At 41.1% G+C, this 22,888-nt stretch overlaps 2 protein-coding genes across 3 annotated transcripts; one reads left to right on the forward strand and one right to left on the reverse strand.

Annotated features, from left to right (window-relative positions):
- Positions 1-276: 276 nt before the first annotated feature.
- RTF2 (replication termination factor 2) lies at positions 277-21,712 on the reverse strand. Of its 2 annotated transcripts, none has more exons than XM_042884870.1 (9): positions 21,578-21,712; positions 20,477-20,571; positions 20,293-20,386; positions 19,963-20,102; positions 19,160-19,238; positions 5,127-5,240; positions 3,434-3,488; positions 3,263-3,355; positions 277-649 (listed from the first exon to the last, which is right to left on the reverse strand). In XM_042884870.1, exons 1-9 carry the CDS (start codon positions 21,644-21,646, stop codon positions 465-467), a joined length of 924 nt encoding a protein of 307 aa, XP_042740804.1. In that variant the 5' UTR covers positions 21,647-21,712; the 3' UTR covers positions 277-464. The 2 variants fall into 2 exon arrangements, with proteins under 2 accessions (XP_042740804.1, XP_042740805.1); XM_042884871.1 differs by having other exon boundaries at positions 277-646; positions 21,578-21,711.
- LOC122187402 (beta-1,3-galactosyl-O-glycosyl-glycoprotein beta-1,6-N-acetylglucosaminyltransferase 7-like) lies at positions 8,703-15,683 on the forward strand. Its single transcript, XM_042884869.1, has 5 exons — positions 8,703-9,084; positions 11,485-11,617; positions 12,822-13,853; positions 14,195-14,290; positions 15,090-15,683. The coding sequence occupies exons 3-5, from the start codon at positions 12,878-12,880 to the stop codon at positions 15,314-15,316; spliced, it is 1,299 nt and encodes a 432-aa protein (XP_042740803.1). The 5' UTR covers positions 8,703-9,084; positions 11,485-11,617; positions 12,822-12,877; the 3' UTR covers positions 15,317-15,683.
- Positions 21,713-22,888: the final 1,176 nt, after the last annotated feature.

The following is a 22,888-nucleotide window of genomic DNA, read 5'->3' on the forward strand; positions in this document are numbered from 1 at the left end:
TATGTCTGTGCAACTGAACACAAAGGGTCACAGCTCTGATATGCTCCATTGAAATGTGTATCATTGAAAATGCCTAAAGAATCTTGAACAAAGATGAATTTCTGTGCTGATATAATGGAAACTTCAAATACAGTTGCAGCAAACATCAAAAGGAGAGCAGGCAGATCCTCCTATCCTCATTCTCCTTCTGAGACTAGTTACTGTAGCAACTGGAGAAACAACAAAAGACACACAGGGCGAACAATCCATCATCTCAGCACGCTGAAACAACACGGATTCTGGTTACCTATTTTTTATTGAACAGAAGCTGCAACTAACACAAATTCATTAGCTATTTGTTAGCTTACAAACAACTTGCAAACTGAATTCCAGGTAACATCAGTTACTTTCTGCATTGGAGTTGTACAAGGAAGCCTCAGGGAAGGAAAGCAGTGCTGAAGGTTACAATCAGGCTCATCACTGTTTCAGAAGCAGTACGCTGTGTGAGTAACCCAATTGGAACACTCTTCCTTTGGGCGTTTTGCTGAGCTGTGTGTTGTAAAAATAGACTTGTATGCCTCAGATTTCTCCTCGCTGTCTGCAATGGATCTCTTAGTGGCAGTAGAAGCCTTAGTGACTTTTCCAGGGACAGATGAACTTCTGTCATCTGCTAGAAAAAAAAGGAATAGAATCACACATATGTGACAGCTCACAATTAAAGAAACAAAAAAACCAACACAAAGAGGTTTTTACATTAATACTGGTCAAATTATTTAAAATACTGTAGGAACAGACAAGGAGCACGTGCATTTTCTCCAAACACACAGAAAATGTAACTGAACTCAACCATAACGCGTTCCTGGCTCATAGAATTCATGCTGAAAATGCATTTACAAATCCTGGAGAGTAATTCTCTCCTACTCATGTAACCCCCTTGTGCTGTAACTCAGTACTGACAACATTTATTCCTCCCAGTGAAAAATGGCTCAGAACTTGAGTTTTAAGAAAGAAACATTAAAGTCCTCCATTACTCTGAAGTATTGTCTGAAAATCAGCTATCAAATGACCACAGCTAAACTTGTGAAATACTGTCCCCAGGGAATCAATCTTCTCCCTTTATTCTTTGCAAAGTCATTTACAACAATTGCCCACATTCTTTTTTTGGGGGGGTTAGGAAAAACACCCATCCCTCTGGTTTTGATACCATCTCTCTCAGTGTATTGTATCTACCACTAGAGAACCAACCAATCAAACAAAACCCAGCTAAAAGAAAGTTGCTCTTTCTAAATGACTGCGTATCTCTCTGCTGCAGGAAGACAGTGTTTCAAAAAGCATGTAACAAACCTCTTGCACAAAGAAATTACTACACTGCAGCCTGCAGAAACTCCATACATCCTGTGCATCCTAGGCACAACTGCGTGTAAATAACTGGTGGGGAGCCTGAAAATGCACTTATCTGATTTCAGCATGCAGTCACAAGAATTCTATATGCAATTCTGAAACATGACTGATCAGATCCTTTTCATGTATTTGGAGAATGCTGCTTTTAATGGCACTAATAGTTGTCTGGAAAGAATTACCAAACAATGGAGTTGAAAAAATGGATGTGTATGCTGCAAGTCCAGAAACCTTGGGGTGCCTTGTTCACAAATTAATTCCTATGCGACTGGCATTCCTCACTCCACAGATTTTTCTTTATTTTCTCTCTCTCCTTCTATTCCCCTTCTGGTCAGTACAATTGCTGTCAGAAACAAACCAGCAACCTGACATTTCAAAAGACATGTCTTTCTCCTTTGCATTATTGGAAAAGAAAAAGACATCAAACATCATTAGAACCAGTAGGTTCCTAAACGTCCTAGAGCAATTTAACAGATCTCAAATTAAATGCTTTCAAAAGTTTAACCTTTGTGAAAGCAGTGAATGGCAGGTGAAGAATTTCCAATGGAAATTCCATTTCTCAAACAGAGAAATGAAACTGTAGATAAATTATTATCAGATTCTTTAAATAGGTTATACTGTCTTTTCCTGTGGCTGCAGTACTTGAATTCTTCACCTTGAAACCTCAGACTGACTTGAAAAACACACCTGAATTTCTGTACAAAGACATCAGTATTAATTGAAGATGTCAAAAAACACAGTATGTGTTTCCTACAGAGAATCCACTATCCTTTGGATTAACAGAGAGGCAAATTTATTTGTAGTTTCATGGCAATTGTAGATACATCAATACATCCTAACGTTCTATTCCAGTGCTATCAGAGGCACACAGCAAACCAACAGCTGAAATAAATGACTACAAGTCAAGCCATCAGCTCAGGATGTTTTAATACACTTCACTGAACTGAGCTGTCATGGAAGATTTTTTTTTGACCACTTGCACTCTGGGAAAACAATAAAACAGATGCACCAAACCCTTGTCTATATAGCTGTGTGAATAAGAATTTCTCATTTCATTTGTTCACGTTGATTTCCACCAACTCAAAGCTTAGCAGCACTGAAATGACATAAGCAGGTCTGCCATGTCCCATTGAAAAAAATGCAATTTGGCCAAGAGTGTTTATTACTTGATTAGTTCTCACCACAACACTCACCACTCACAAGCATGTGCAGAGTCTGTAGTTTTAGGTATTATGAAACCATAATAAGAAGTCAATTCCCACTATACTGTTACTTACCAAAATTCACTACATGATGGAAGTAGATGAGACAAACTGGGCAGAATGAGGAAGAACTGACAGAGTTTCAGCAGAGTCAGTTCTGTAGTTGTGTACACTTTTTGCAGACAGTATTGCAAAACTCTGTTTTAAGAACAAGCTGAGTACAGTTCCTATTGAGCAAGGAGCTTTGTGCCTTTTGTGAGCTCATGAGGCAGCCTCCTACTCCAGCTTGAAAAGACAGCCTTTAGGACAGGCTTTGAAAAGAGTGGATTCTTTGAAATAGCAAGCCACGAAATCATGGCTCACATGGAGACAGGAACTGACCTCTTATTACTGAGAAAAATAGTACATTAGGTAGGCTGTGAAGAAGCTCAAAAGTCAGAATGGGGGGAACTGAAAATATAAAAAAGTATGAAGCAGAAAAGAATACACAAGGACTGGTGAGGTGAGAAAAGTGACAGACTTTAACCTAAATGTGTCTTTAAAAAAGACTCAAAAATAAACGAAGTAACAGGGCAGCTTCTGGAAACTCCAGTACAAAACTGTCAGACATGGTTCACAATATTTTTCCAAGCATATCTACTAGTGTGCTTTTTTCACACTTAGATGAAAGCACATCCACCAACCTGAGCTTTTGGTGAAGACGATGTGTCTCTTCTCCCCAGAGCTGGAGGCGATGCAGTCCTTTCTGTTCTTAACTTTAGAGGGACCTGCAGAATCTATGAAATAAAAAAGTGGAACTGTCTTTCTGTTTCATGGCTTCTAAGAGTGCAGCTGATGCACAGCTGTGAAATTACCTTCAGTGGTGACTTGCAGGGCAGCTGATTCTGCTGACTTACATTTCTTTGACTTCTGAAACAACACAAGCAGAAATCTGATGATGTACTGATTCCCAGTTTGCATCTGATAGACACACAGCTTGCCACATTTTTATGTCTCACACATTGAAACTGTTCCTTCCACAATATCGCTCCATACTTTTACATTATTTATATAAGGCAAAAATAATAATCTCAGAAACCTTAAAGGAATCCTGAAGAAAACCATACAGGCCAAAACTAAACCATCCAGCTTTGCTATTTTGGTTTGTGCACTTTGCAGTGGGGCAGCAGGAGGGATAATCACCAATGTAATCTCATGCTCTGGACCCACTTGTGGGACAGGAAATGGAAGGACTTCCAACAGGACACAGTAACTGTAATTGATAAAGATATTTTTCATTAAGAAATTCAGAATAATCCCACATCTTATATCGCATCTTTTCATTTCGTTAATTGAAAAATCCCTTCTGGGTAACTTGCATTAACTGGGTCCTTTATTGCAAATTCCTTGGGAAGAAAAGGTGTGAGTAATTGAAAAAATTTAAAAGCATCTGTGGACCAGATTTTCCAAGCTAATTTATGATTGTCCAGATGAAAAAAAGAGAACAAACAAAAAAAATCCCCACAAACAGCAGCAACAAGAAGTATCCCATTACTGGCTTGGGTTACATAAAATGCCAAAGTGAAAAAGAAAGATGTATTAGAACAGCCATTGGTGTCATTATCATACACTCAGAATGGAGCACATAACTCAACGATGTCAGACAAACACAATGAAAATAAATTATTGAAATATTTTATGAGAATTCCGAGAACCCATGCTGTGAAGAACATGGTTAACGCTTTGGGAAAAAGATGCCACACCACAAGTCGCTGCAGAGCACGGCCAGAAGGTGGTGGTAGAGCAGCACAATGCTGACAGCAGGCCAGGCTTTCCCGGAGCTCTTCACTGTAAATGCACAAAACAAACCCACCCTTATTTTCAGTGTGCTTTCGTCTTTGTTATTACTGATTTAGAAAGAAAAGCTACCTCCCATTATCTGGCAACATTATGTATAGCATATATGAATGTAGGTGAGCATATATGTATTTCATCATGGGCACATATGAGAAATCAGAACTTGAAAAGATTACTAGAGAAGAGTGTTAGCTCCTTCTTCCTTATGCTTTGTCTTATGGGCAGGAAGACAGGCAGCTCACTGCACTGCTGTCATTTGACAATTCTGTGCCATGCAGCAACTGCTACTTGACAGAACAGCAGTATACATGAGAGTGCACAGTAGGGATATTTTGATGGCATTCTGCCCGTTTAAATTAAAAAAAAATATGCCAAGACAGTGAGAATAATCACTGTCATTAATCAGGACTGTTAAGAACTGCAGAACATGACCACACTTCTTGGCTTCATTATACCTGTATCACTGAATTCCATGATTTTCAGAGCACCGTGCCTGCTAGTCACAAGACAGATTCCAGCAGATACAAGGTGAGCATACTGTGAGTGGAATATGGACACAGCATCTCACAGGCTCTGCTTTTAGAAGTGCACTGAAGTACAACACAGCACACCAAGTCCATCTTCCAGCGAGTATAAAGAGCAGCAGAAAAAGTTATGTGATCTGACAGAAGATTGCATCATACAAAATAACTCAACAGACAATAAGATTACCTTTTCTAATTTACTTTTGAGTCTTCTGTCCTCCATTCTTTTCTTCAGTACTTCCACATCTTCTTTATTACCATTAAGGATAATCACATCTTCCTCTTGAAAGGGAACACCACACTTCAAGGCAAGAGGAAAAAAATCACTACTTTGTCAGGATCTTCATCCCAGCACACCTTTGCTAGAACTAACCCCTCTGATTACCCTCTTCTCTCTAAGGAGTTCTCTAATCTTTCCCTTTACTGCTTGTCTTTTCCAACACTTTTTCTCTTCTCATTGTTTCATACAGCACTTATAACACCAAAGGGAAAATCATGGTAGGTTCTACTACTGAGCAGAACAGCACCAACCGTTGGTACCTCGGTCTCACAGAAAGAAAAGCATTCAGCTTTTAGTGAATCATGAACAACCACATCTAACAGCAGCTCCCACACCAATCTGCACAGCACATCCTAAAAGAATTTCAGAGCTATGACAATATTGGTTTTTTCACTTGTGAATGCATTTGATTAAAACCTAAGCAGTACAGCACTGCATTTTTCCACTTACTGACAGTCATATAAAAAACAGTGCCTGAGAGCAGCAATTCATTTAAACAAAGGAGCCCTGAAAATGGCATTATTCATTAACCCAGCCCTGTTATCTCACTGTACTTCACCTGATTTATTAAACACTACCAAGTTTTACATTTTCAAAGAGCATTTATTAATTAATCTGGATTATATAAGTAATCTGCTTCATGTAACTTGCCTCCTGATTGAGCACACAGATGTCTGCACAATTTTTAATCATCTGGAAAACACCCAGCACATCCACTATGGCATTTGCCATTTTAAGATCTCATTAGTTTTTTACGTTTACATTTCTTTTTAATTTTGGTAAATCCAGAGGCTTTCTGCAAATCTGCAGGATTGGTTCATGTTCCTCTCTGCTACCACTCCTCTGTTTTCTGCACTGAGGTTTGTAAAGGTTACTCATGTACTGGTAGCAGGCATTGAAGTACCATACATACCTTTCACTTGTTCAATTACAACAAACACAGGTAACCCAAGTGATGAACAGTTTGAAAAATGAATGGGGCACTGTGGCAGAGAAGTAAGGGTTGCAGAGATGAATATTCAGTGCATTGGGCAGAGCAGTGGGTCAGAAGTGGGAGAGCAGCCTGTTTTTCCATTGCTGCTCAATGAGCTACTGTTGGAAATAGCAGCTCAGTCTGAGCTCAGGCATTTGGGAGTGAGAAGTCTCCCAGTCAGGACAGACCACAGTCTTTATCCTGAGGACAGAACGACTGGAACAGTTCTGATTCCAAAGAAGCCCTCCATGCTCACTTCTCGTTGATGTTCTTCTGAATGCAGCAGGAACTGCACACAGCCACCTACAGACTAATGACTTAGGAAGTAGTTTTTAAAATCACATCCTATCAAGCATATGAAACCACAAGGTTGCTTCCTGCAGTGAAAGTTCACGTGAAAGCACTCTAACCTTCATAAATGTTTTTAAAAAGGAAAGAAATTCCGGGCTCTCATCTGGAAAACACAGTTGGAACTCTTCTAAAGTGAAATTGCACTGACTCCACCTTCTCCAATTTCCCTATTTACAGTAGATAGTAGTATTATTTCTGGTTGCTTTTTTTTTTTTTTTTGGTTTTTTTTTTTTTTTTTTTTTTTTTTTTTTTTTAGAAGCAATCACTGTTTCTTCATGAAAAAAAAAATAATTCAAGTACTTGAAACATTTGTGTAAAAAACAAAGGAATTTCAGCTTTGCAAATTCAGGAAGGTTATTCCTTCTGGTCAAGGTGTTCTCTGGCAGATGTTTGTCTGACAATATCACAAGGTCTCCTTGCTGTACCTTGTTTATACTGGGACTTTAAATACGTATGAAGGTATTTGCCACAGTTCCTTGATGCTATTGCAGCACTCTGAACAGAAGACACTCCAATGAATTTGAACACTATTCTGAAATGGACAAAGGCATCACAACAGCAGCTTGCAGAGCTGTGGGTGAGACTCAGGGTAACTGAAGAGCTGTAAGCTGAAGGGATTTACACTGAAGGACGTGCTGGATGGGCTGTGTAGGTTTTGCCCAGATGTCCTTTCAGGATCGAATCACAAAAGCATGAAAGTACATTTGTGACACCAAAATGGCTTAACATACATCAGGGAATTATTTAAAGGCTGTGCACATACAATTAAGAAGTCTTCAAAAGCTGATATTATACATTTATATGTATGCTATATATCCTACGAACAGCCTATGATTCTATAACACACGTGAACACACCCATCCACCATCAACTTCACACCCTGAAGACTTAAAATCACGTGGACAATAAGGTTATTTTAATAGGGTAGGATAGTTGTCTTCATTAGAGAACAAAGGTGCTGGGTTTTTTTGTTTGTTTGTTCGTTTTCAGTAATAACAAAATCATCTTCTGTGGCCGAAACTTAGAAGACAACATTTGTACCCAATTCCTTGCTGTTCATTACCTCTGATAGCCATTATTTTGTTCAGTGTTTCAGATTAGTTCCATCCACGACTACTGCAGCCTCATAATACAATTAGATAACAGGCAAATACATTCCCATTATCTAAGTATTTACATCAGCATTAAAATCTAATGCCCTACAGAAACCTGAAAGTCATTTCCTGAACTATGAACACCAAATTAACTCCTGCAGCCCTCCCAAATGTGACCATTATGAACAAGGCAGGAGTCAATACTTTTCCAAAACCACTTCTCTCCAGAACAGGGGATGTGCATCCCCACGTCCCATCCATTCCTTTTTAGACAGGGCAACACGCAGAGATGGCACTGAGCAGACATGCTATTCAGCCAAGGACCAAGCCAGCATTCATTTACCAGCCACACAAGCTCGATGAATTAACAGCTACAAGAGACAGTAATCGTTAACTATGAACATGAGAGAGTTTTCCAGAAGTTCCTTCACTGGAAGGGCAGCACTGCAGGAGCTGTGAGCAGCACTTCTGGCGCTGTGTCTGAGCAGCAATGGCACAAAGACTGATGGATAACCTGGGATGAGTGGGAAAGTCTCCTCCACACACTGCACGTCTGCGCTGAGCCCTTTCTCTCAGGAGTTACACAGCATCCACTACAGCAGACTGCCCGAGCTGCAGCCTCTATTCATACAGCTTCCCTTCAAGTCAGTGAGTTTTCTACCTGCTGTGCCTGCAGCTGTGCCCTCATTTACTTTGAGGTTTTCTCTTTATTTCCGAGCAATATTCTATTTTTATCTGTAAGTATCCAAAATATGTCAGCCTTCCCACCCCACGTACTGCAACAGCTTTGCAAATCCAGTAAACCTGAACTGTTAATTTTTCACTTATTAAAACCCCCAAGAGTCCTAATAAAAGCACAGCGAACAGTTCAGGAGGATGACATTTCATGCATTATCCCTTCAGTGCCAGACATCAGTGGAAACGACCAGGGGCATTTCCTTCCTATGCCTCTTTGCTGCAATCTGGAAAGTTTCAGCAGGCAAACAGTTAAGAAGGAAGAGGGAGGAGGAGGAGGAGGAGGAGAAAGGGCAGCTTTCCCTCCCATTCTCATCATCCAGCACACTCTGCTAGCAGCACTGGGGTTAAAGCCTTGGAGGTAAACCACAACTATTTACAATCATCAGCAATGCACTCTACGTATCTGAAAGTCTGATTTCAGGCCTTTTAAAGACTGTCTCTGAACAGTGGCACCAAAAATTTGGAGAAGCTCACATTTTCTCTTATTGTCGTGAAGCAGAGGACATTTCTTCTGAACCTGAACAGCAGAATAAATATGCTAAGCATCGCAGGGAACCAGATCAAGTCGTGTTAATGTTTAACCCCTTTCAGTTCTATGAAATTTCCACATAAGCAGCAGAATGAAGAACGCTGCCTGAGTGTTGCTGAAGGACAACGGGACCCCATTTATTTTTATTATGCTGCCTTCTCCTGGCTGACTCCGGACAAGGTAAGATGAAATAAATTACATTCTTGGACTTCAGGTTTTTCACTCTCTTAAATAAAGCACAAAATAGTCTAATTTTTATGAAAAAAAATTCACTTCAGAAAGGCCATTTCACTACAGAATACTTGAGCCTGCAGTCAGGGTCTGTTTGTTTTCACTCTGTCATTGATGTGCAGGACAGGCTGGCCATTACTACAAGCACTGTTTACATCAGAAGTCTCAACACTTACAAATATGTGGTTTACTTCTGTTCCAAACAGCTTAGCATCTCACAACCATGTATCTCAGTGGTTGAAGTAGCTCCTGTAGTATTTGACTGAAATTGCAATGAGGTCAAGTACACCATCCAACAACAAAATCATAGATAGGAAGGTAAGTCTCCAAAAATCTGTATTTATGGGTAAATATTGATGTAATATTCAAATAAGAATGCTCTAAAATGTATAAGGTGGTCCAATTTGGGATTGAAGAACATTTTCATTTACTTGATACGTGTCACAACGCAGAGGCAGAATCAGCATACTCACCCAGGCTGACTGAAAAAGCTAAGTAAAAAGCAGTTACAAACACCAATTTTACAAATGGGTTTATTGAGGACTAACTTAGTATTCACTTGCTTATGCAGGCCTTAGTGTAAACATCTTTCAGATGACAGACAGACGTAAAAATATTTGGAAATACAAGAGCTACAGCCTTTTCACCATATAATTATTAGAAGATGAAGCATTCCTAAGCCTACATTAACATTAACCAGTTCAAAGGGTACAGACAGAGCAGGAGGTTCAGAGAGGCAACGCTGCACTCTGAAACCCTGCAGCAGGAAGAAACAGTGAGCTGTGAAATGATCCCATCCTAACTCTGAAATGCACTGCAACATATGCAGTTAATGGGGCTTTTATAAATTGAGGTGATATTTCACAGGCCTGCTTTCAGGTATAATTGAATTTTTCTCCAGAGTTTACCTTTTAATGGAGTTGGATTAAGACAGTAACTCTCCATTAGGTAACTGTCCATTAGGACAGCAGCCCAAGGATGCGTGACCATCCCTACAATGGGCTGTTCTCTGAAGAATGCCACTCTCAGCACTTCTACAAATTAAGACAACTTCACGCTTTGAGTTTAGCAAACCTACCCATAGTACAGAACAGGCTGAGTTTCAATACCTACAGTTGCATTCCAGCATAAGAAAACTGAAAGACAAGGCAGCCTTGGTTAGTCCTGGAGTGTGGATGTTCTTAATGGTAAGAAGTGATCTTGCTCTTCAAGGGCAGGAAGGATATGGTAGCACAGCTCTTCACAGCAGGTCACAGGGCTGGGGCTAGGAGACTCTTGTAAGTCTCCTAGACTGCATTCAGAACAAGACTAACAGAGACAATTCCAGCCCCAGAACCATTAACACACAAGCAGAAAGTTAGTTTGTGCATTCTGTAATATATACTGAGGTTGAAAGATGTCAAGTTTTGCTCTTGTTGGAAAGGCTTCATCATTAAGTCATTCCCCAGAATCATTTAAGCATTGGAGAAGGAATTATTTCCTCTTGGCTGACAGCAGTGTTTGTATGCCCTTATGCTGCTATATAAAACACAGCTTCTAGATGCTACACAGTTCAGTAGGAAAAAATTCATAGTAAATACTTAATCTGAAACATCCCTGGAAGCTATGATGTGATGGGCAATCAGAATTTCAGGGATGGAACAAACAGGTTACAGCTTGGATCTGCAGAGAGCTAACCTTCACAAACTGTGCAGAGCTGTAATGAACTAAAAAAAAAACCAAAACCAAAAATCCAACATGTAATAAACAATGGAAAAGCAGAAAAGCTAACAGAATGCTCATGCTGTACAGACAGATGCTGTTTTCCAAGCAAGTCCCAAACATTTCTGTAACTGCGCAGTACCTTCAGTGAAATTTTTATGTCCAGAATGCGAAGTTCCACAGAGATCTCATCACATTCACTATTACAAAGTAACTGTAATGTCTCTCCTTTAATAATTCACTAAGAACAAACTGTTTTTTCTAGCTTCGGCTCCAAAAAGGTTCAGTGTTTCTGTAACACTCCCTCCCCAACTTCTGCTTTTGCTAATGGCCCTTATGCAAATCCCTGCTTGGCTCTGGCAGTCAGCTGGTAGCAGCCTGCAGCACCACCCTCGTCCTTTCCACTGCAGAAATCCTTACTTCCACCTTACACTGCCATTCCCTTTCCCTTCCTCTTTGTGTGATATTGAAAGATTGAAGTGGACTCGAGTTGCTGAAGTTTTTTTTTTTTTCCATGCAAATGGCTGAAAGACAACCAAGGTTGTTTACACAGTAAATTTATCCCTTGGGAGCAGCTGAGGGAAAAAAAAAAAAAATATTCCCCTGGGCCTTGATTTCCTCCTGTTTTTCTTTGGCCTTTGCGTTCAGTGCAGACCGAAGAGCTCCGCTGACAGAACACAGAATCAAAATGGATGAATCCTCCACCTAACACACAAATCCACTTTCCAGAATGCTCAGTGGAAAAGAGGCATTCATCCAGCATGAAATGCAGCGCATACTGGTAAGGACAACAAAATAAGTACATTTCTTCCTGACAACCTAATGGATCTTAAGATATTACTACTATACAGTATCTGTTCTCTTGGTACGAATTCTGTATTTTTAATGCTTTTAAAATTCTTAGTCTCTTTTTTTTTTTCTCTGTACTTTCACTACAATGCCCTCCTTATTTTCAAGCTTCTACAACAGTCCTAAGCTGTGTTTTCTTTTTTAAAATTATTTCCCACTTTTATCTAATGAAAACCCAGAGTCTTTGAAGTACAACAGCATTCAGATAAAAAACTACATTTACAAGAAGATGCTTGTTCTCCATTCTTATATAATGACAAATATGTTATGATGCAATGTATGGGATATTTATAGGTTGAATTATAAAATTTGTTAAAAACAAGTTCACTAAATAAGGTAGAATTCAACAGGAGATGAATTCTCTTTAAAATACAAATGAAGTATTTCTTGATTATTAAGCTTAATGACAGCTGATGACCCTTTCTCTGCTGCAGGGAATTTTCTCTAGGAAAGGGATACAGACCTCCTGTAGGAGCTGGAGGACTCAGGACTGCTGCACTTGTGATGTTTCAGCAAGAAAGATGCATGCAGGGAAAAAAAAAATCACAATGGAAAAATGAGGTGCTTTCCAAAGCACTTCAACAAAGTTGTCAAGAGAAGGGGGAAAAAAGTTTCCAACGAGTTAGAAATGCCTGCTCACTTTATAGGATAAAGAACAGTGCGTACTGTGGATTGCATTTTAGTGTTCCCCTTTTGGTTATTTCATTCAACTGTTGCTGACCTGATTTACTGAATCCTGGTCCTCCACAGCAGAACGTGAGGTTGCCAGGCCTCAAGCAAATCCCAGCAATGAGTGCCCCTTAGCTGCAGTGCTCACAGTCTCCCCAGCTCTGAGGGCTGGACCCCGACCAACCTGCACTGGTTGTACGATTAACTTCTATATTATTGGCCATTTGGTAATTAGTGCACAAAGCCATTTGGGATTCTTTGCCTAATTTTGTTTGTCATAGGAAGAGCACCTCATGGTCTGTAAGTACTGTTTCCAATGCACTGCAGCATGAGCACGGGCACACAAACAGTCCTTCCTAGTAACTGGAAAGAGTAACCTCAGCCTTAACAAAAGCACTACTACTATGTCATCAATTAAAAGAGAGTCAATAGGGTTGTCTCCCTCTCTATCTCAATCTTCCTTTCAGATAATCTGCATGCCTAATTAAGCTATGATGAGAAGACAGTATCTGGGTAACAGAAGATGAACCCACTCGATGCAACAAAATCAGGATTTTTACTGTGCATTGCTGTCTGTATGTTCATCTACACTTTCATCTACCTGAAGGACACGCTTTCTGCAGAGCAAGAGCAACAGAAATTTAGCACAAACAGAGCAGAGTGTGGATATTACCCAGATGAACTTTGTCCAGCTCTTTTTGTGGGGAAAACTGCGGCCCTTAAAATTGGAAGCATTTGTCAGAACACCTACAGACCTGCAGCACTCAGCTGTGTTCGGACCTCATGCAACTGCTCCACAGTTCTCAAGGCTCTGCACTTTATAACGAGACCACTGTCAGATGAAGAAGGAAGTTTCTCACTGGCGTACATTATCACAATCCACAAGGAGCTGGAAATGTTTGTAAAGCTGCTAAGAGCTATTTATACACCTCAGAATGTTTACTGCATACACGTTGATGAGAAGTCACCAACAGATTATAAAGCTGCTGTACAGAACATTGTAAATTGCTTTGAAAATATTTTTATTTCCTCAAAAAGGGAGAGCGTTGTTTATGCAGGATTTTCAAGGCTACAAGCTGATATTAACTGCATGAGAGATCTGGTTCATTCCAAAATCCAATGGAATTATGTTATTAATCTGTGTGGCCAAGATTATCCTATTAAAACAAACAAAGACATCATAAAATATATCAAAAGTAAATGGAATGGTAAAAATATGACTCCTGGGGTAGTCCAACCACTTCACATGAAACACAGGACGCAGGTTAGTTACAGAGAATACGTGCATTCTGGAGTGTCGTATGTGTATCCCACAAAGAATACAAAAGCTAAACCTCCATACAACTTGACCATATATTTTGGTAGTGCCTATTACATATTAACTAAAGAATTTGTAGAGTTTACACTGACTGATGCACGTGCAAAAGACTTGCTTGAATGGTCAAGAGACACGTACAGTCCGGATGAACACTACTGGGTCACACTGAACCGTCTGCAGGGTAAGATTTATGTTATTTCTATTAAGAGTAACCTCTGCACCAACAGCACTGGGGCATGGGACAGAGCTGAGTTGTTTTAGAGCTTAACAACACCCTGAGTTACACTGCATGGATGTGGTCATTCTTTCAGTCTTGATGCTGCTCCTTTAAACCCTATCTTATGATGGCTAAGAAATGGAGCTTGATTCTAGAGAAGTCCTACTTATGGTGCAGACCATTAGCTATCAGTTAAAGAAGAGTTAATTAAAAAAGTAAATTTTTACCGTGATAAAGCTCATGCTCTCAAAATTATCCCCCAAATAAGCAGAAAGGAATCTTATCAGAACTTTACTCTTGTAAAGATGCCCCAGGTGCTACACCACACGCAGACTGGGAAGGAAACATACGAGCCATTAAATGGAAAGATCAAGAAGGAACCGTACACAAAGGCTGCAAAGGTAACGTGAGATTTTATCGTGAGCTACAATTGCATTCACTGCTAGTTATGTATCATGCATTGAACTAGCCTCGGTGGGAACACTTTCTTTTGTGGAATTATCATATAAAACAACCGCCCATCCCGCTCTGCTGTATCCAACCCAAATACCTTCTGACACACTGTTGCAAAGACCGTCACAGTATCCACCTGCTGACCGCCCTTCTCCCAACCCCCCACTTGCAATAGCTCCACAATTCAATGGGCCAACAACAGAACTGCACGTGTGCATATTTTCTTATTTTGCAAGTTTTTTTGTACTCAATTACCTTCCTCTGTTTGCATTCACCAACGCCCTCGTTAGACTTTCATTTTTAGTGAGAAGTGAGGGGGTTACTCAGCAACACATTTGTCAGATACAGCAGAACTGAATGAAATCTCTTCAATCCGATTTACGGAAGCAGGACAGCGCTGACACGTGGAATAAAAGGCAAAAGATAGTTAAATATACATAACTGCAAACTCAACCAGGAAAGCGCTGCCTTCTTAAAAATGGACCCAAATGAGGTAGGAGAACATCAGCTGTCCCACCACGAGATAAGCACTGTCAGAGGAGCAGGTGGAGACAGCACGCATCCATTTATGTAAAACACAAAACCAGAACAGCCTGGAATTTTTAGACCCAGGGCTAACCTCTGGATCCATTTCAGTGTGTGAAGTCAAGAGGTAACAGGTGTTAGTAACCCCACAGCATGAAGATATTCTTTCAGGATTCCCTGCAGCTTTCCTCTGCTTTCAGACACTTCAATTTGTCTTTGCAGGTCATTACATCAGAGACATTTGTGTCTATGGACTGGGGGATTTACAGTGGATTATCGAATCGCCTCACTTGTTTGCCAACAAATTTGAGCCTGCAACGTATCCACTGGTGATGGACTGCCTAGAGAGACGCCACAGGCTGAAAGTGCTGCACCAGGCAGAGGTCCCAATTGAAGATGACTGGCGTTTTCAGGAAGAGAACTCCTTCAACATGAAGCTGGATGTTTGAGATTAACTGAAATGTAAACGCACACCCAGAATACTGAGAACCCATCAGTGTTTTCACCCATAGACTTCATTCACTTGGTGCACTGCTTACCCCCGTGCTGTGATGCTGTACTACTGTTTGACCAGTGAAATAGGCAGTTAGTGTTACCACAGTAACAGAAAGAGCAATGGCTGCTAAAGGATTAATTCCTACAGAAAATGATGTCTGTAAGAAGTTCATAATCTTCTAAGTGACTCATTTAACTGGAAAATACACATTCCCCATGTCTGTAGCTGAAAAAAAAAAAAAAAAGAGGACTCAGTGGTATAAGAGTAACAAAATGGAGGTAATGACTGAACAAAGGTGAAATATGAAGAGTACAAGCTAACTAAAGTCATGTCTGCTGTATGCTTTATGAAACGGATTGCTCTGAGTGGCAAACGTGTCACTAAAGCTGCAGAGCTTGCAGAGAAGCAGATGACAGCCAGTTTCACACACAGCCCATCTCACCACCATTCATGGCCAGCTGCACTTCTAATTTCATTGTGTAGCATGGCAACACCACTCATGCACTATTCATGTTTTGCTCTTACTAAAAAGGGTGTCTGTATCAGTAACAGTAGTAGGTGTCCTGCAACACGTGTTTACTTCAAGTCCTTGTTTTTCATCCTCTGGAGGCGTTTAGGGCTAGGAGACATAGGAAATGGGAGGCCAGGGAACAAAGGCAAACAGAGTGAAAAGCTGTTTTTCAATCCCCACAGCTTCCCTGAATCTTGACAACTGGAGATAACACCCAGAAGCATCCAGGATAAGGATCTCATTTCCCAGATCCTTTGCAACCAACTGCAGTTCTAATCAGCCTGCACAAAGAAAGTGGCTTTTTATATCAACCGAAGCCAAAACAGGGAATAGGAATATAAAGAGATCGAGGATGCAGCCCTCCTCCAGGTGGGAGCTGCTCCTCCCCTTCCCCTTAAGGACTCTTAAACAAATCCTCTCTAGCCATTGCTGAGTAATGACAACATCATCAATTTCTCAGAGTGTTGCTTTTTTGTTTGTTTTTAGTTCTATCAACAGCTTAAAAAAAAAAAATAATCAAGTAATAAACCAGTGAAAGCTGAAAGCATTTAACATGCCTTACAAAACCATTCACATGATCAATCTGCTCTCACACAGCTCCTGATGTTTACTAATTTTTGGTAACTGCTGCTCTGAGCACAGTGGCAGCGTGCCGTGCTCCAAGGAGACCCTGGGCTCTGTAACACATTGCACACACATTAACACACATCTGAGAGATGAATGCACAATTTCTATTTCAGAAAGCCTATGGAACACTTTCAATAGCTCTATATCTAAGGTAAACATTTGATTGTTTAACGTGGCACAGACTTTAGTAGTTAAGATATACTTCTGGCATGTATGAAAGTCTGCTAAATGTAGAGACGGTTCCAAAAGAAGCTGTAAAGAGAAGCAAGAGACTACACTTGAAAAACCTGGTTAAAATAGAGGTTTGTACAATGGTCATAAGCAAGGAACTAATTAAACAAAGTACAAGGAATATTATAACAATTCATCTGTACTTCTCACTGCCTTCTGGCCCCTCTGTGCAGTGGGTTTCATCACTCTCAGAAGCTGGATGCCCCTTCTGATTATGCCAGAACCACGGCATTTTCAGCACTGAGTGAGCACAGAGCTCCTGTACAATTGCACCCTTTATTTCAATCAATCAGTGACACCACTGGCAGCAATGTGCAATCTTAATGACAGGAAACTGCACAGAGGAAGCAGAATCAGAGCAGCCCCATCACAAATGTCACAGAGAGCCTGTTCAGAACATGGTAAAACAGACGTTTGGTGGCTCCACTGCATGCTGCCAGCCCTTCTCCCTCCTCAAGCTGCCCTGCTACATGCCACACATTCACTGATTCCCTTGATAAGGCATCTGGAACAGCTGTATCATCTCATCTGTATAATCCCTGTGTTACACAGATTGATCAGAAGTCTGGATGTTTCAGCACAAGTTCAATAATCATTACTCTGCCAACAAACAGACTGCCACAGATTAGCACTGAGAGCCTTGTTCAAGACACCTTCAAACAGAAAAAACGATTTTCAAGTATGGTTGTTCTTTTGATTTAATTTTAGTAGTCTGATGGAGAATCAAAACACTCAGCAAGTGAAAAGCTCTCGCTTAAAAGTGCAGATTTTAACCTGATATTTTTTATGTCACATTCAGTCCTTCCTGAAGAACAGCAGGCAGGAAGCAGAGCAGAAAGCTGCTGAGTCAGGGCTCCATGCTGCACAGCACTCATCAGCACCAAATGCCTTCATCACGAAGCAAAGTTGCTGCTCTTCCTTCCTCTTAACAGTCACATCCTGTACATTTCAGCACCCATCTTCCCACTGCTATTTACAACCTCCTTCCTTTGCTCTATAAAACTTCAAAAAAATGCATGTCTGTGTAAAACCATCAGTTCAACTACTTTTTGTAAAGCTCCTACTGAGGAATTATTTTTATTTTGAAATGAATTTTTATTGATTACTGAAATGAAAAGACTGCTTCATCTCCCGTGCACCTAAGCTCTATAAAGCCTTCCAAATCCAGGACAGCAGCAAACACTGCCAAGACAAACCAAAGGAGACTGAATTCTTAATCTGGTGTTTTTCTAGTTCCTTGGGCTAGGCAGTGGCCTGCTTCTAAACACTTGTTTCACAATAAGCATGTTGCTGTGTCACTGTATCTATGAGCTGCCACAGAAATAAAAAAAAAATAATGGAGAAGTGAGCAGAGAGAAGCTGACTGTGGGACCTCCCAGTGAAAAGTGGTTTATCACTTTCTGGGTTCTGATGAGCCAAGCCAGGAGATCCAGAAAGGAAGGAACCCTCTGCTCTGAGCAAAGGAAAATAATTCCCCACGGTTCCACAAAGCACAGCATTTTCTGACACCTTGTAGCACATGAATATATGAGCTTTGTGACCTTGCTGACAGAACACCGGACTGCAGACTGCCTGCTGGCACTCGCTGAAGAAGAGATGCTCAGCAATGTTTTTCCTGCATCATTGATGCATCTCTTCACAAAGTCCTCTAGGAAACAGTTGTTTACATGTTAGCAGGCTTTCAAACCTGGTCTGCAGGCTTATAGGTGAGATTCATGCACAAGAATAGCTTGTTTTGAAAGCGCTTTCCTGAATTTCACAGCAGTAGAAAAAAGAGCTGCTATCCATCTGGATTTCCCAGTTTGCATTTATACCACAAATCTCAGCTCGAGATGAAACAAAATCAGATTCTAACATATGTAAAGAAAGCCTGGGTGCTAAGAGTGCAGAGACAAAGACAGGATTGCTCTTCCCGAAGCACTCATCAAATCACACATGTGACTCACCATGGCCCACATGGATCCCACAGGATCCATTCTGGTTCCAAACTAAACGTTCTTAAGCCAGCAGGAGAAACATTGCATCCAGCAACCACAATATTGAAACCCTGCACCTCAGAGAGTTTTTGCATTTCGAAAGAATACCTACCTGACAGCAACACTTCTTTGTTAAGAAGCAATTTCTAATCCTAGCATTAGCACAATACACAACACTACTTTTCCTCTGTGATTTTTTTCCAGTTCACTTTACTGCATTGCCATATAAAGACAGAATGTGCTGGGGAAATTCAGGTAATTAGGGCTACATATACACAAACTGGCAGCTACTAATCTGCATATTGAAATGAAAAAAACCAGAACACTTTAAAATAGTAGACAAGAACACAGTTCTGCATGCATACATATAAATACATATGTACACACACACATCCATCTGTCCCTGAGGGTCACTGTAACCCCATTGCTATTAAAGCTAAGAAAAACCCACCTTGTGACAAACTTCTGTTTTAATTTCTTTGAGAGCACGTTCAGAGAACACACAGCCACAGTTCCTCAGGAAGCAAAACCTTTAAAGAAAAGGCAACAGATCATTTTTGATAAACTGTTTGTCTAAAATACGTATCTGCAAGCTCACAATGTCATCCTTTTCATTTCAAATTCTTTAGGGAAAGCTACTCTAATCCTCTCCATCATCCTCACATGAAGAAAAACTGTCCTATGGTGGCCCTGAGGAAAACGAGTTTACTTTTCAGGTTCTCTCTTTAATTCCATCTGAGTAGCTGTAATTATTCACCTAAGGAAGAAACACTTCGCAGCTGTTAAGCTGTGAACCCAACCCCTCTCATCTATCAGAGTTAAAATGCACAGAAAAAGAAATTCCAAGTGTGCCCAAACTGAATGCAAAGGAAAGCCTTTCTTCAGCCAAATAATAATAAAAAAAATTGATACTAGCATTTGAATACAATTTGCTCTACTACAAGGGGGGGGGAGGGGTCTCACTCAACCTTTCTCCCCTTATCCATGTCAGTCACCCACGGTTTAGCCCTCAAACCTTGAAGTCTCTCATTCACTGTAAACATTACTCTTAACTCTCCTATCATACACATACTTTGACTCCAGAAAGGGATAACTTTTCATCCTTAAAGGGGAAAAGATGAAAAGAATGCAGGACATCTATTCCCCATAAAGACATACACGACCTACATCATTTACACTTCTTTACTTGCTACAAATTCCACTTTACATTGCAGCCACTTTTATAACCTACATTCAGAAATGTAAACCACTGACCTGTGTCTTCCATTCATTTCCAACCCCACCACAGGGCATATAAAGCGTGCAGACTGCATGTCATCATACGTGTCACCTTTTTTACTTTCTTTATCACCACTCCAAGCTGGATTATCTGCAAGGTTTAGTTCTGTTACATTCTGAAAGATAAAAAGCAAATAAGACTTTAGCTGCTTTACTGATGATTTTTCAGGTATGACCAGATTCCCAGAGATTTTTTCCACTGCAATTTTTTTCTTTAGCAATTTTGTTGGTAGTGAGATGAGAAGCCAACTGAGGTCTCACAGGACTTTGAATTTTGTGGCACTCCTCAGTGTTAAACCTTCTTACCTTAATGCTCTTGATATGTGATGCAGCTTCCATGGGAGTTTTATCAGCTGACTTGTCCAACAAAAATTCAATGACAGCATCTTTATTATACAACCTACAAAATAAAATTTTTAGTAATCCTATTAATGCCCATAACATTCTTTTATTCACAAATCAGCACCTTTTAACACAGAGAACATCGTACCTGCCTAGTTCACAGGCCACTATGGGGCGACATAACTTCTCCTGACTCAGAGTGCAGTAATACCACCTTGCCACCAATTCAGCAGTTTTGTCAACCTAAAGAAAAAAAAGTAATAATAATTTTAAAACAGCTTTTCTATTTGCAAGTTATTTACATTAAACTCAAATAACACTTGAAGCGTTAATCAATTCCCCAGGCATCTCACCGAAACTACTCCCTCTGTTGCTCCATGAAGTATCAGCAAAAACTCATGATCAGTTTTGAGCTGTTGAAAATGTTTCTGCATCTTGGGGCCAGCTTGCTAACTCTAAGTCAGTTTTCTCACTTTCTGACACCTCCATCTCTACACTTCCCTCATTTACTGTTTTTTACACTTTATGTTATCTATGATGCATCTCCACAGCACATTTCAGACCCACCTGATCCAAATTTCAGTCCCCATAAGGAGCAAAAGTAACAAGAAAAACAAATCTAGGGATATTGATATGATAGCTGAAAGTTCAGTTTTAAAACAAAAATTTATTAAGTATTTGACCACAGAGAAAGGCTGAGATTTGAAGCTACTTCAGTTGGCATAACATAGCAGTATGGCCACAGTCTGACATGGAGCAGAAATGCTATTTATTTGCTTATATTATTAAAGGTTATCTGTACAACTGCTCTGATGTTTGCTGTGATGTTTTTCCTAACTTTAATCCCTGTGACAGCGCCGTGTCCAACGCTGCAAGAATGCAATCAGATGGAATGAAATCGAGCCACACCGGCTGCCTGGTGCCACTACACACGGCACCCCAGATGCGTCGCAGCAAATACCGCATCCCTAACGAAGCACGCTCCAACCCCGTGCTATTAAGAGGCAACGCATGCCTGTAATCCCTCCCAGAGTATAAAGCGGCTTTCACCACAGCCCCCACTATCGCCCCAGGTACAGAAAGACGCTCCCGCCCCGCTCCCAGCACCAGACCCGACCCCCAGGTGCGAACCTGCGAACCAGCCCTGCCTCCCACAGACCGTGGGCCCGAGCTCAGGGCCCAGCCTTACAAAACCGGCCCGGCAGCCGCCCGCCGACATCCCCGCCGCCCTCGCGCAGCACCCCCCAACCTTGACGGCTTTGCGAGGGCCCTTAACCAGCTCGTGCCGCTTGGGGATGGTACCACCATCGCATCCCATCTCGCTACACTTCCGTGTTCTCTTCCCGATGGACCACAAACTTCCGGTTTTTGACTTCCGGTTGAGGACTTCCGGCCGAAGACTTCCGGTCTACCCCGAAAGTGTCACAGCGGCCGCTCACCAATCAGCAGCAGAGGGCGGGACTCACAGCGGGCCGCCCGCAGAGCGCATCGCCGCGCCCAGCAGGGGGCGCCCTCGGCCCCCTTCGTGCCCGAAGCCGCTTTCCTTCCTTGTGCTGTGCGTCGGTTTATTTATTTACGTGAAGAAATCTGGGCAGAGCGCACATTTCTGTACCGGCATTTAAATAACAGTACAAAACACCACTGCAGCGTGACAGTGATGGAGCTGTTCTTTGCACAGACACAAATGACAGCAGCAAATACAAATCTACCCAGCCCATGTCAGGGTGAAAATACAGGTACACAGGTACACAGCTACCAAGAAAAGCCAGACTTTAAAAATTCAGATAAAACTTTTAAATAAATTAGTCAAGATAAATACAAGCAGCACAGGAATAGGAACAGCGCGTATGGATGCTCATGGGGCTCACATCACTGCTGCTTCAGAGCAGCGGGTCTGGGGACAGGGGAGGTGACAGCTGATGACAGACATTAGAGAGACGGTGGGATACACTGGAGGCTTCGGGCAGTGATGGAGCTGCGATCCCCAGAGCTGTGGGAATGGAGAAGCAGAACTCTGCACGCCTTCTATCCGTGCTCACACAGCAGCCGGAGCATTTCTGATTAACAGCAGTGAGACGCGGTTTGTCCTGTGATGTGTTCATTACATTTGAACATTGAACAGCTGCAAAGGTAAGGCTCTTGGGAAAAAAAGTCAAAAACAGGTTCGAGTTGAGTGCTCCAGGATCTGCTGATGATGGTACACACAGTAATATATCGCAGCTTACAGAACGGTGTGCAGATAAAGAAAGGCTTTACGTGCTCAGTAAAAAAAAAGAACAGGAAGATATATTTTTGACTTGTGTAGAAATTTAAACAAACAAACAAACAAACAAAAAAAAAAAAAAAAAAACAGTTAATAACATTTGCTGAAATACTCAGCAAAAAAATCCCACCCGAACAGGAAGAGGACAACATTTCTAGACAAGGTCTGAACGGCAGGAAAGGAAGCACACATTTAATTCTACACATCCCTCCTGCATCTGCTGTTGTGTGGGTCTTAACCTGCTAGAGGTGCAGAAGTGCCCAAGGGAAACTGCTTGGCAGGGGTGCTTGGGAGGGC

This window comes from Lagopus leucura, unplaced genomic scaffold, assembly GCF_019238085.1.
Source record: "Lagopus leucura isolate 7727_CA_CO unplaced genomic scaffold, USGS_WTPT01 Super-Scaffold_100047, whole genome shotgun sequence".
Taxonomy (NCBI): Eukaryota; Metazoa; Chordata; class Aves; order Galliformes; family Phasianidae; genus Lagopus; species Lagopus leucura.

Bases quoted from the DNA above. Each gene is read 5' to 3' on its own strand.
- LOC122187402 (XM_042884869.1), top strand. From the start codon at position 12,878: ATGAACCCACTCGATGCAACAAAATCAGGATTTTTACTGTGCATTGCT. The intron at 13,854-14,194 runs GTAAGATTTATG...ACTCTTGTAAAG, and splicing joins CACACTGAACCGTCTGCAGG to ATGCCCCAGGTGCTACACCA. The intron at 14,291-15,089 runs GTAACGTGAGAT...TTGTCTTTGCAG, and splicing joins CGTACACAAAGGCTGCAAAG to GTCATTACATCAGAGACATT.
- RTF2 (XM_042884870.1), bottom strand. From the start codon at position 21,646: ATGGGATGCGATGGTGGTACCATCCCCAAGCGGCACGAGCTGGTTAAG. The intron at 5,241-19,159 runs GTGGGTTTTTCT...CTTGCCTTGAAG, and splicing joins AAACAGAAGTTTGTCACAAG to TGTGGTGTTCCCTTTCAAGA. The intron at 3,489-5,126 runs GTAATCTTATTG...GTGTTGTTTCAG, and splicing joins TCAAAAGTAAATTAGAAAAG to AAGTCAAAGAAATGTAAGTC.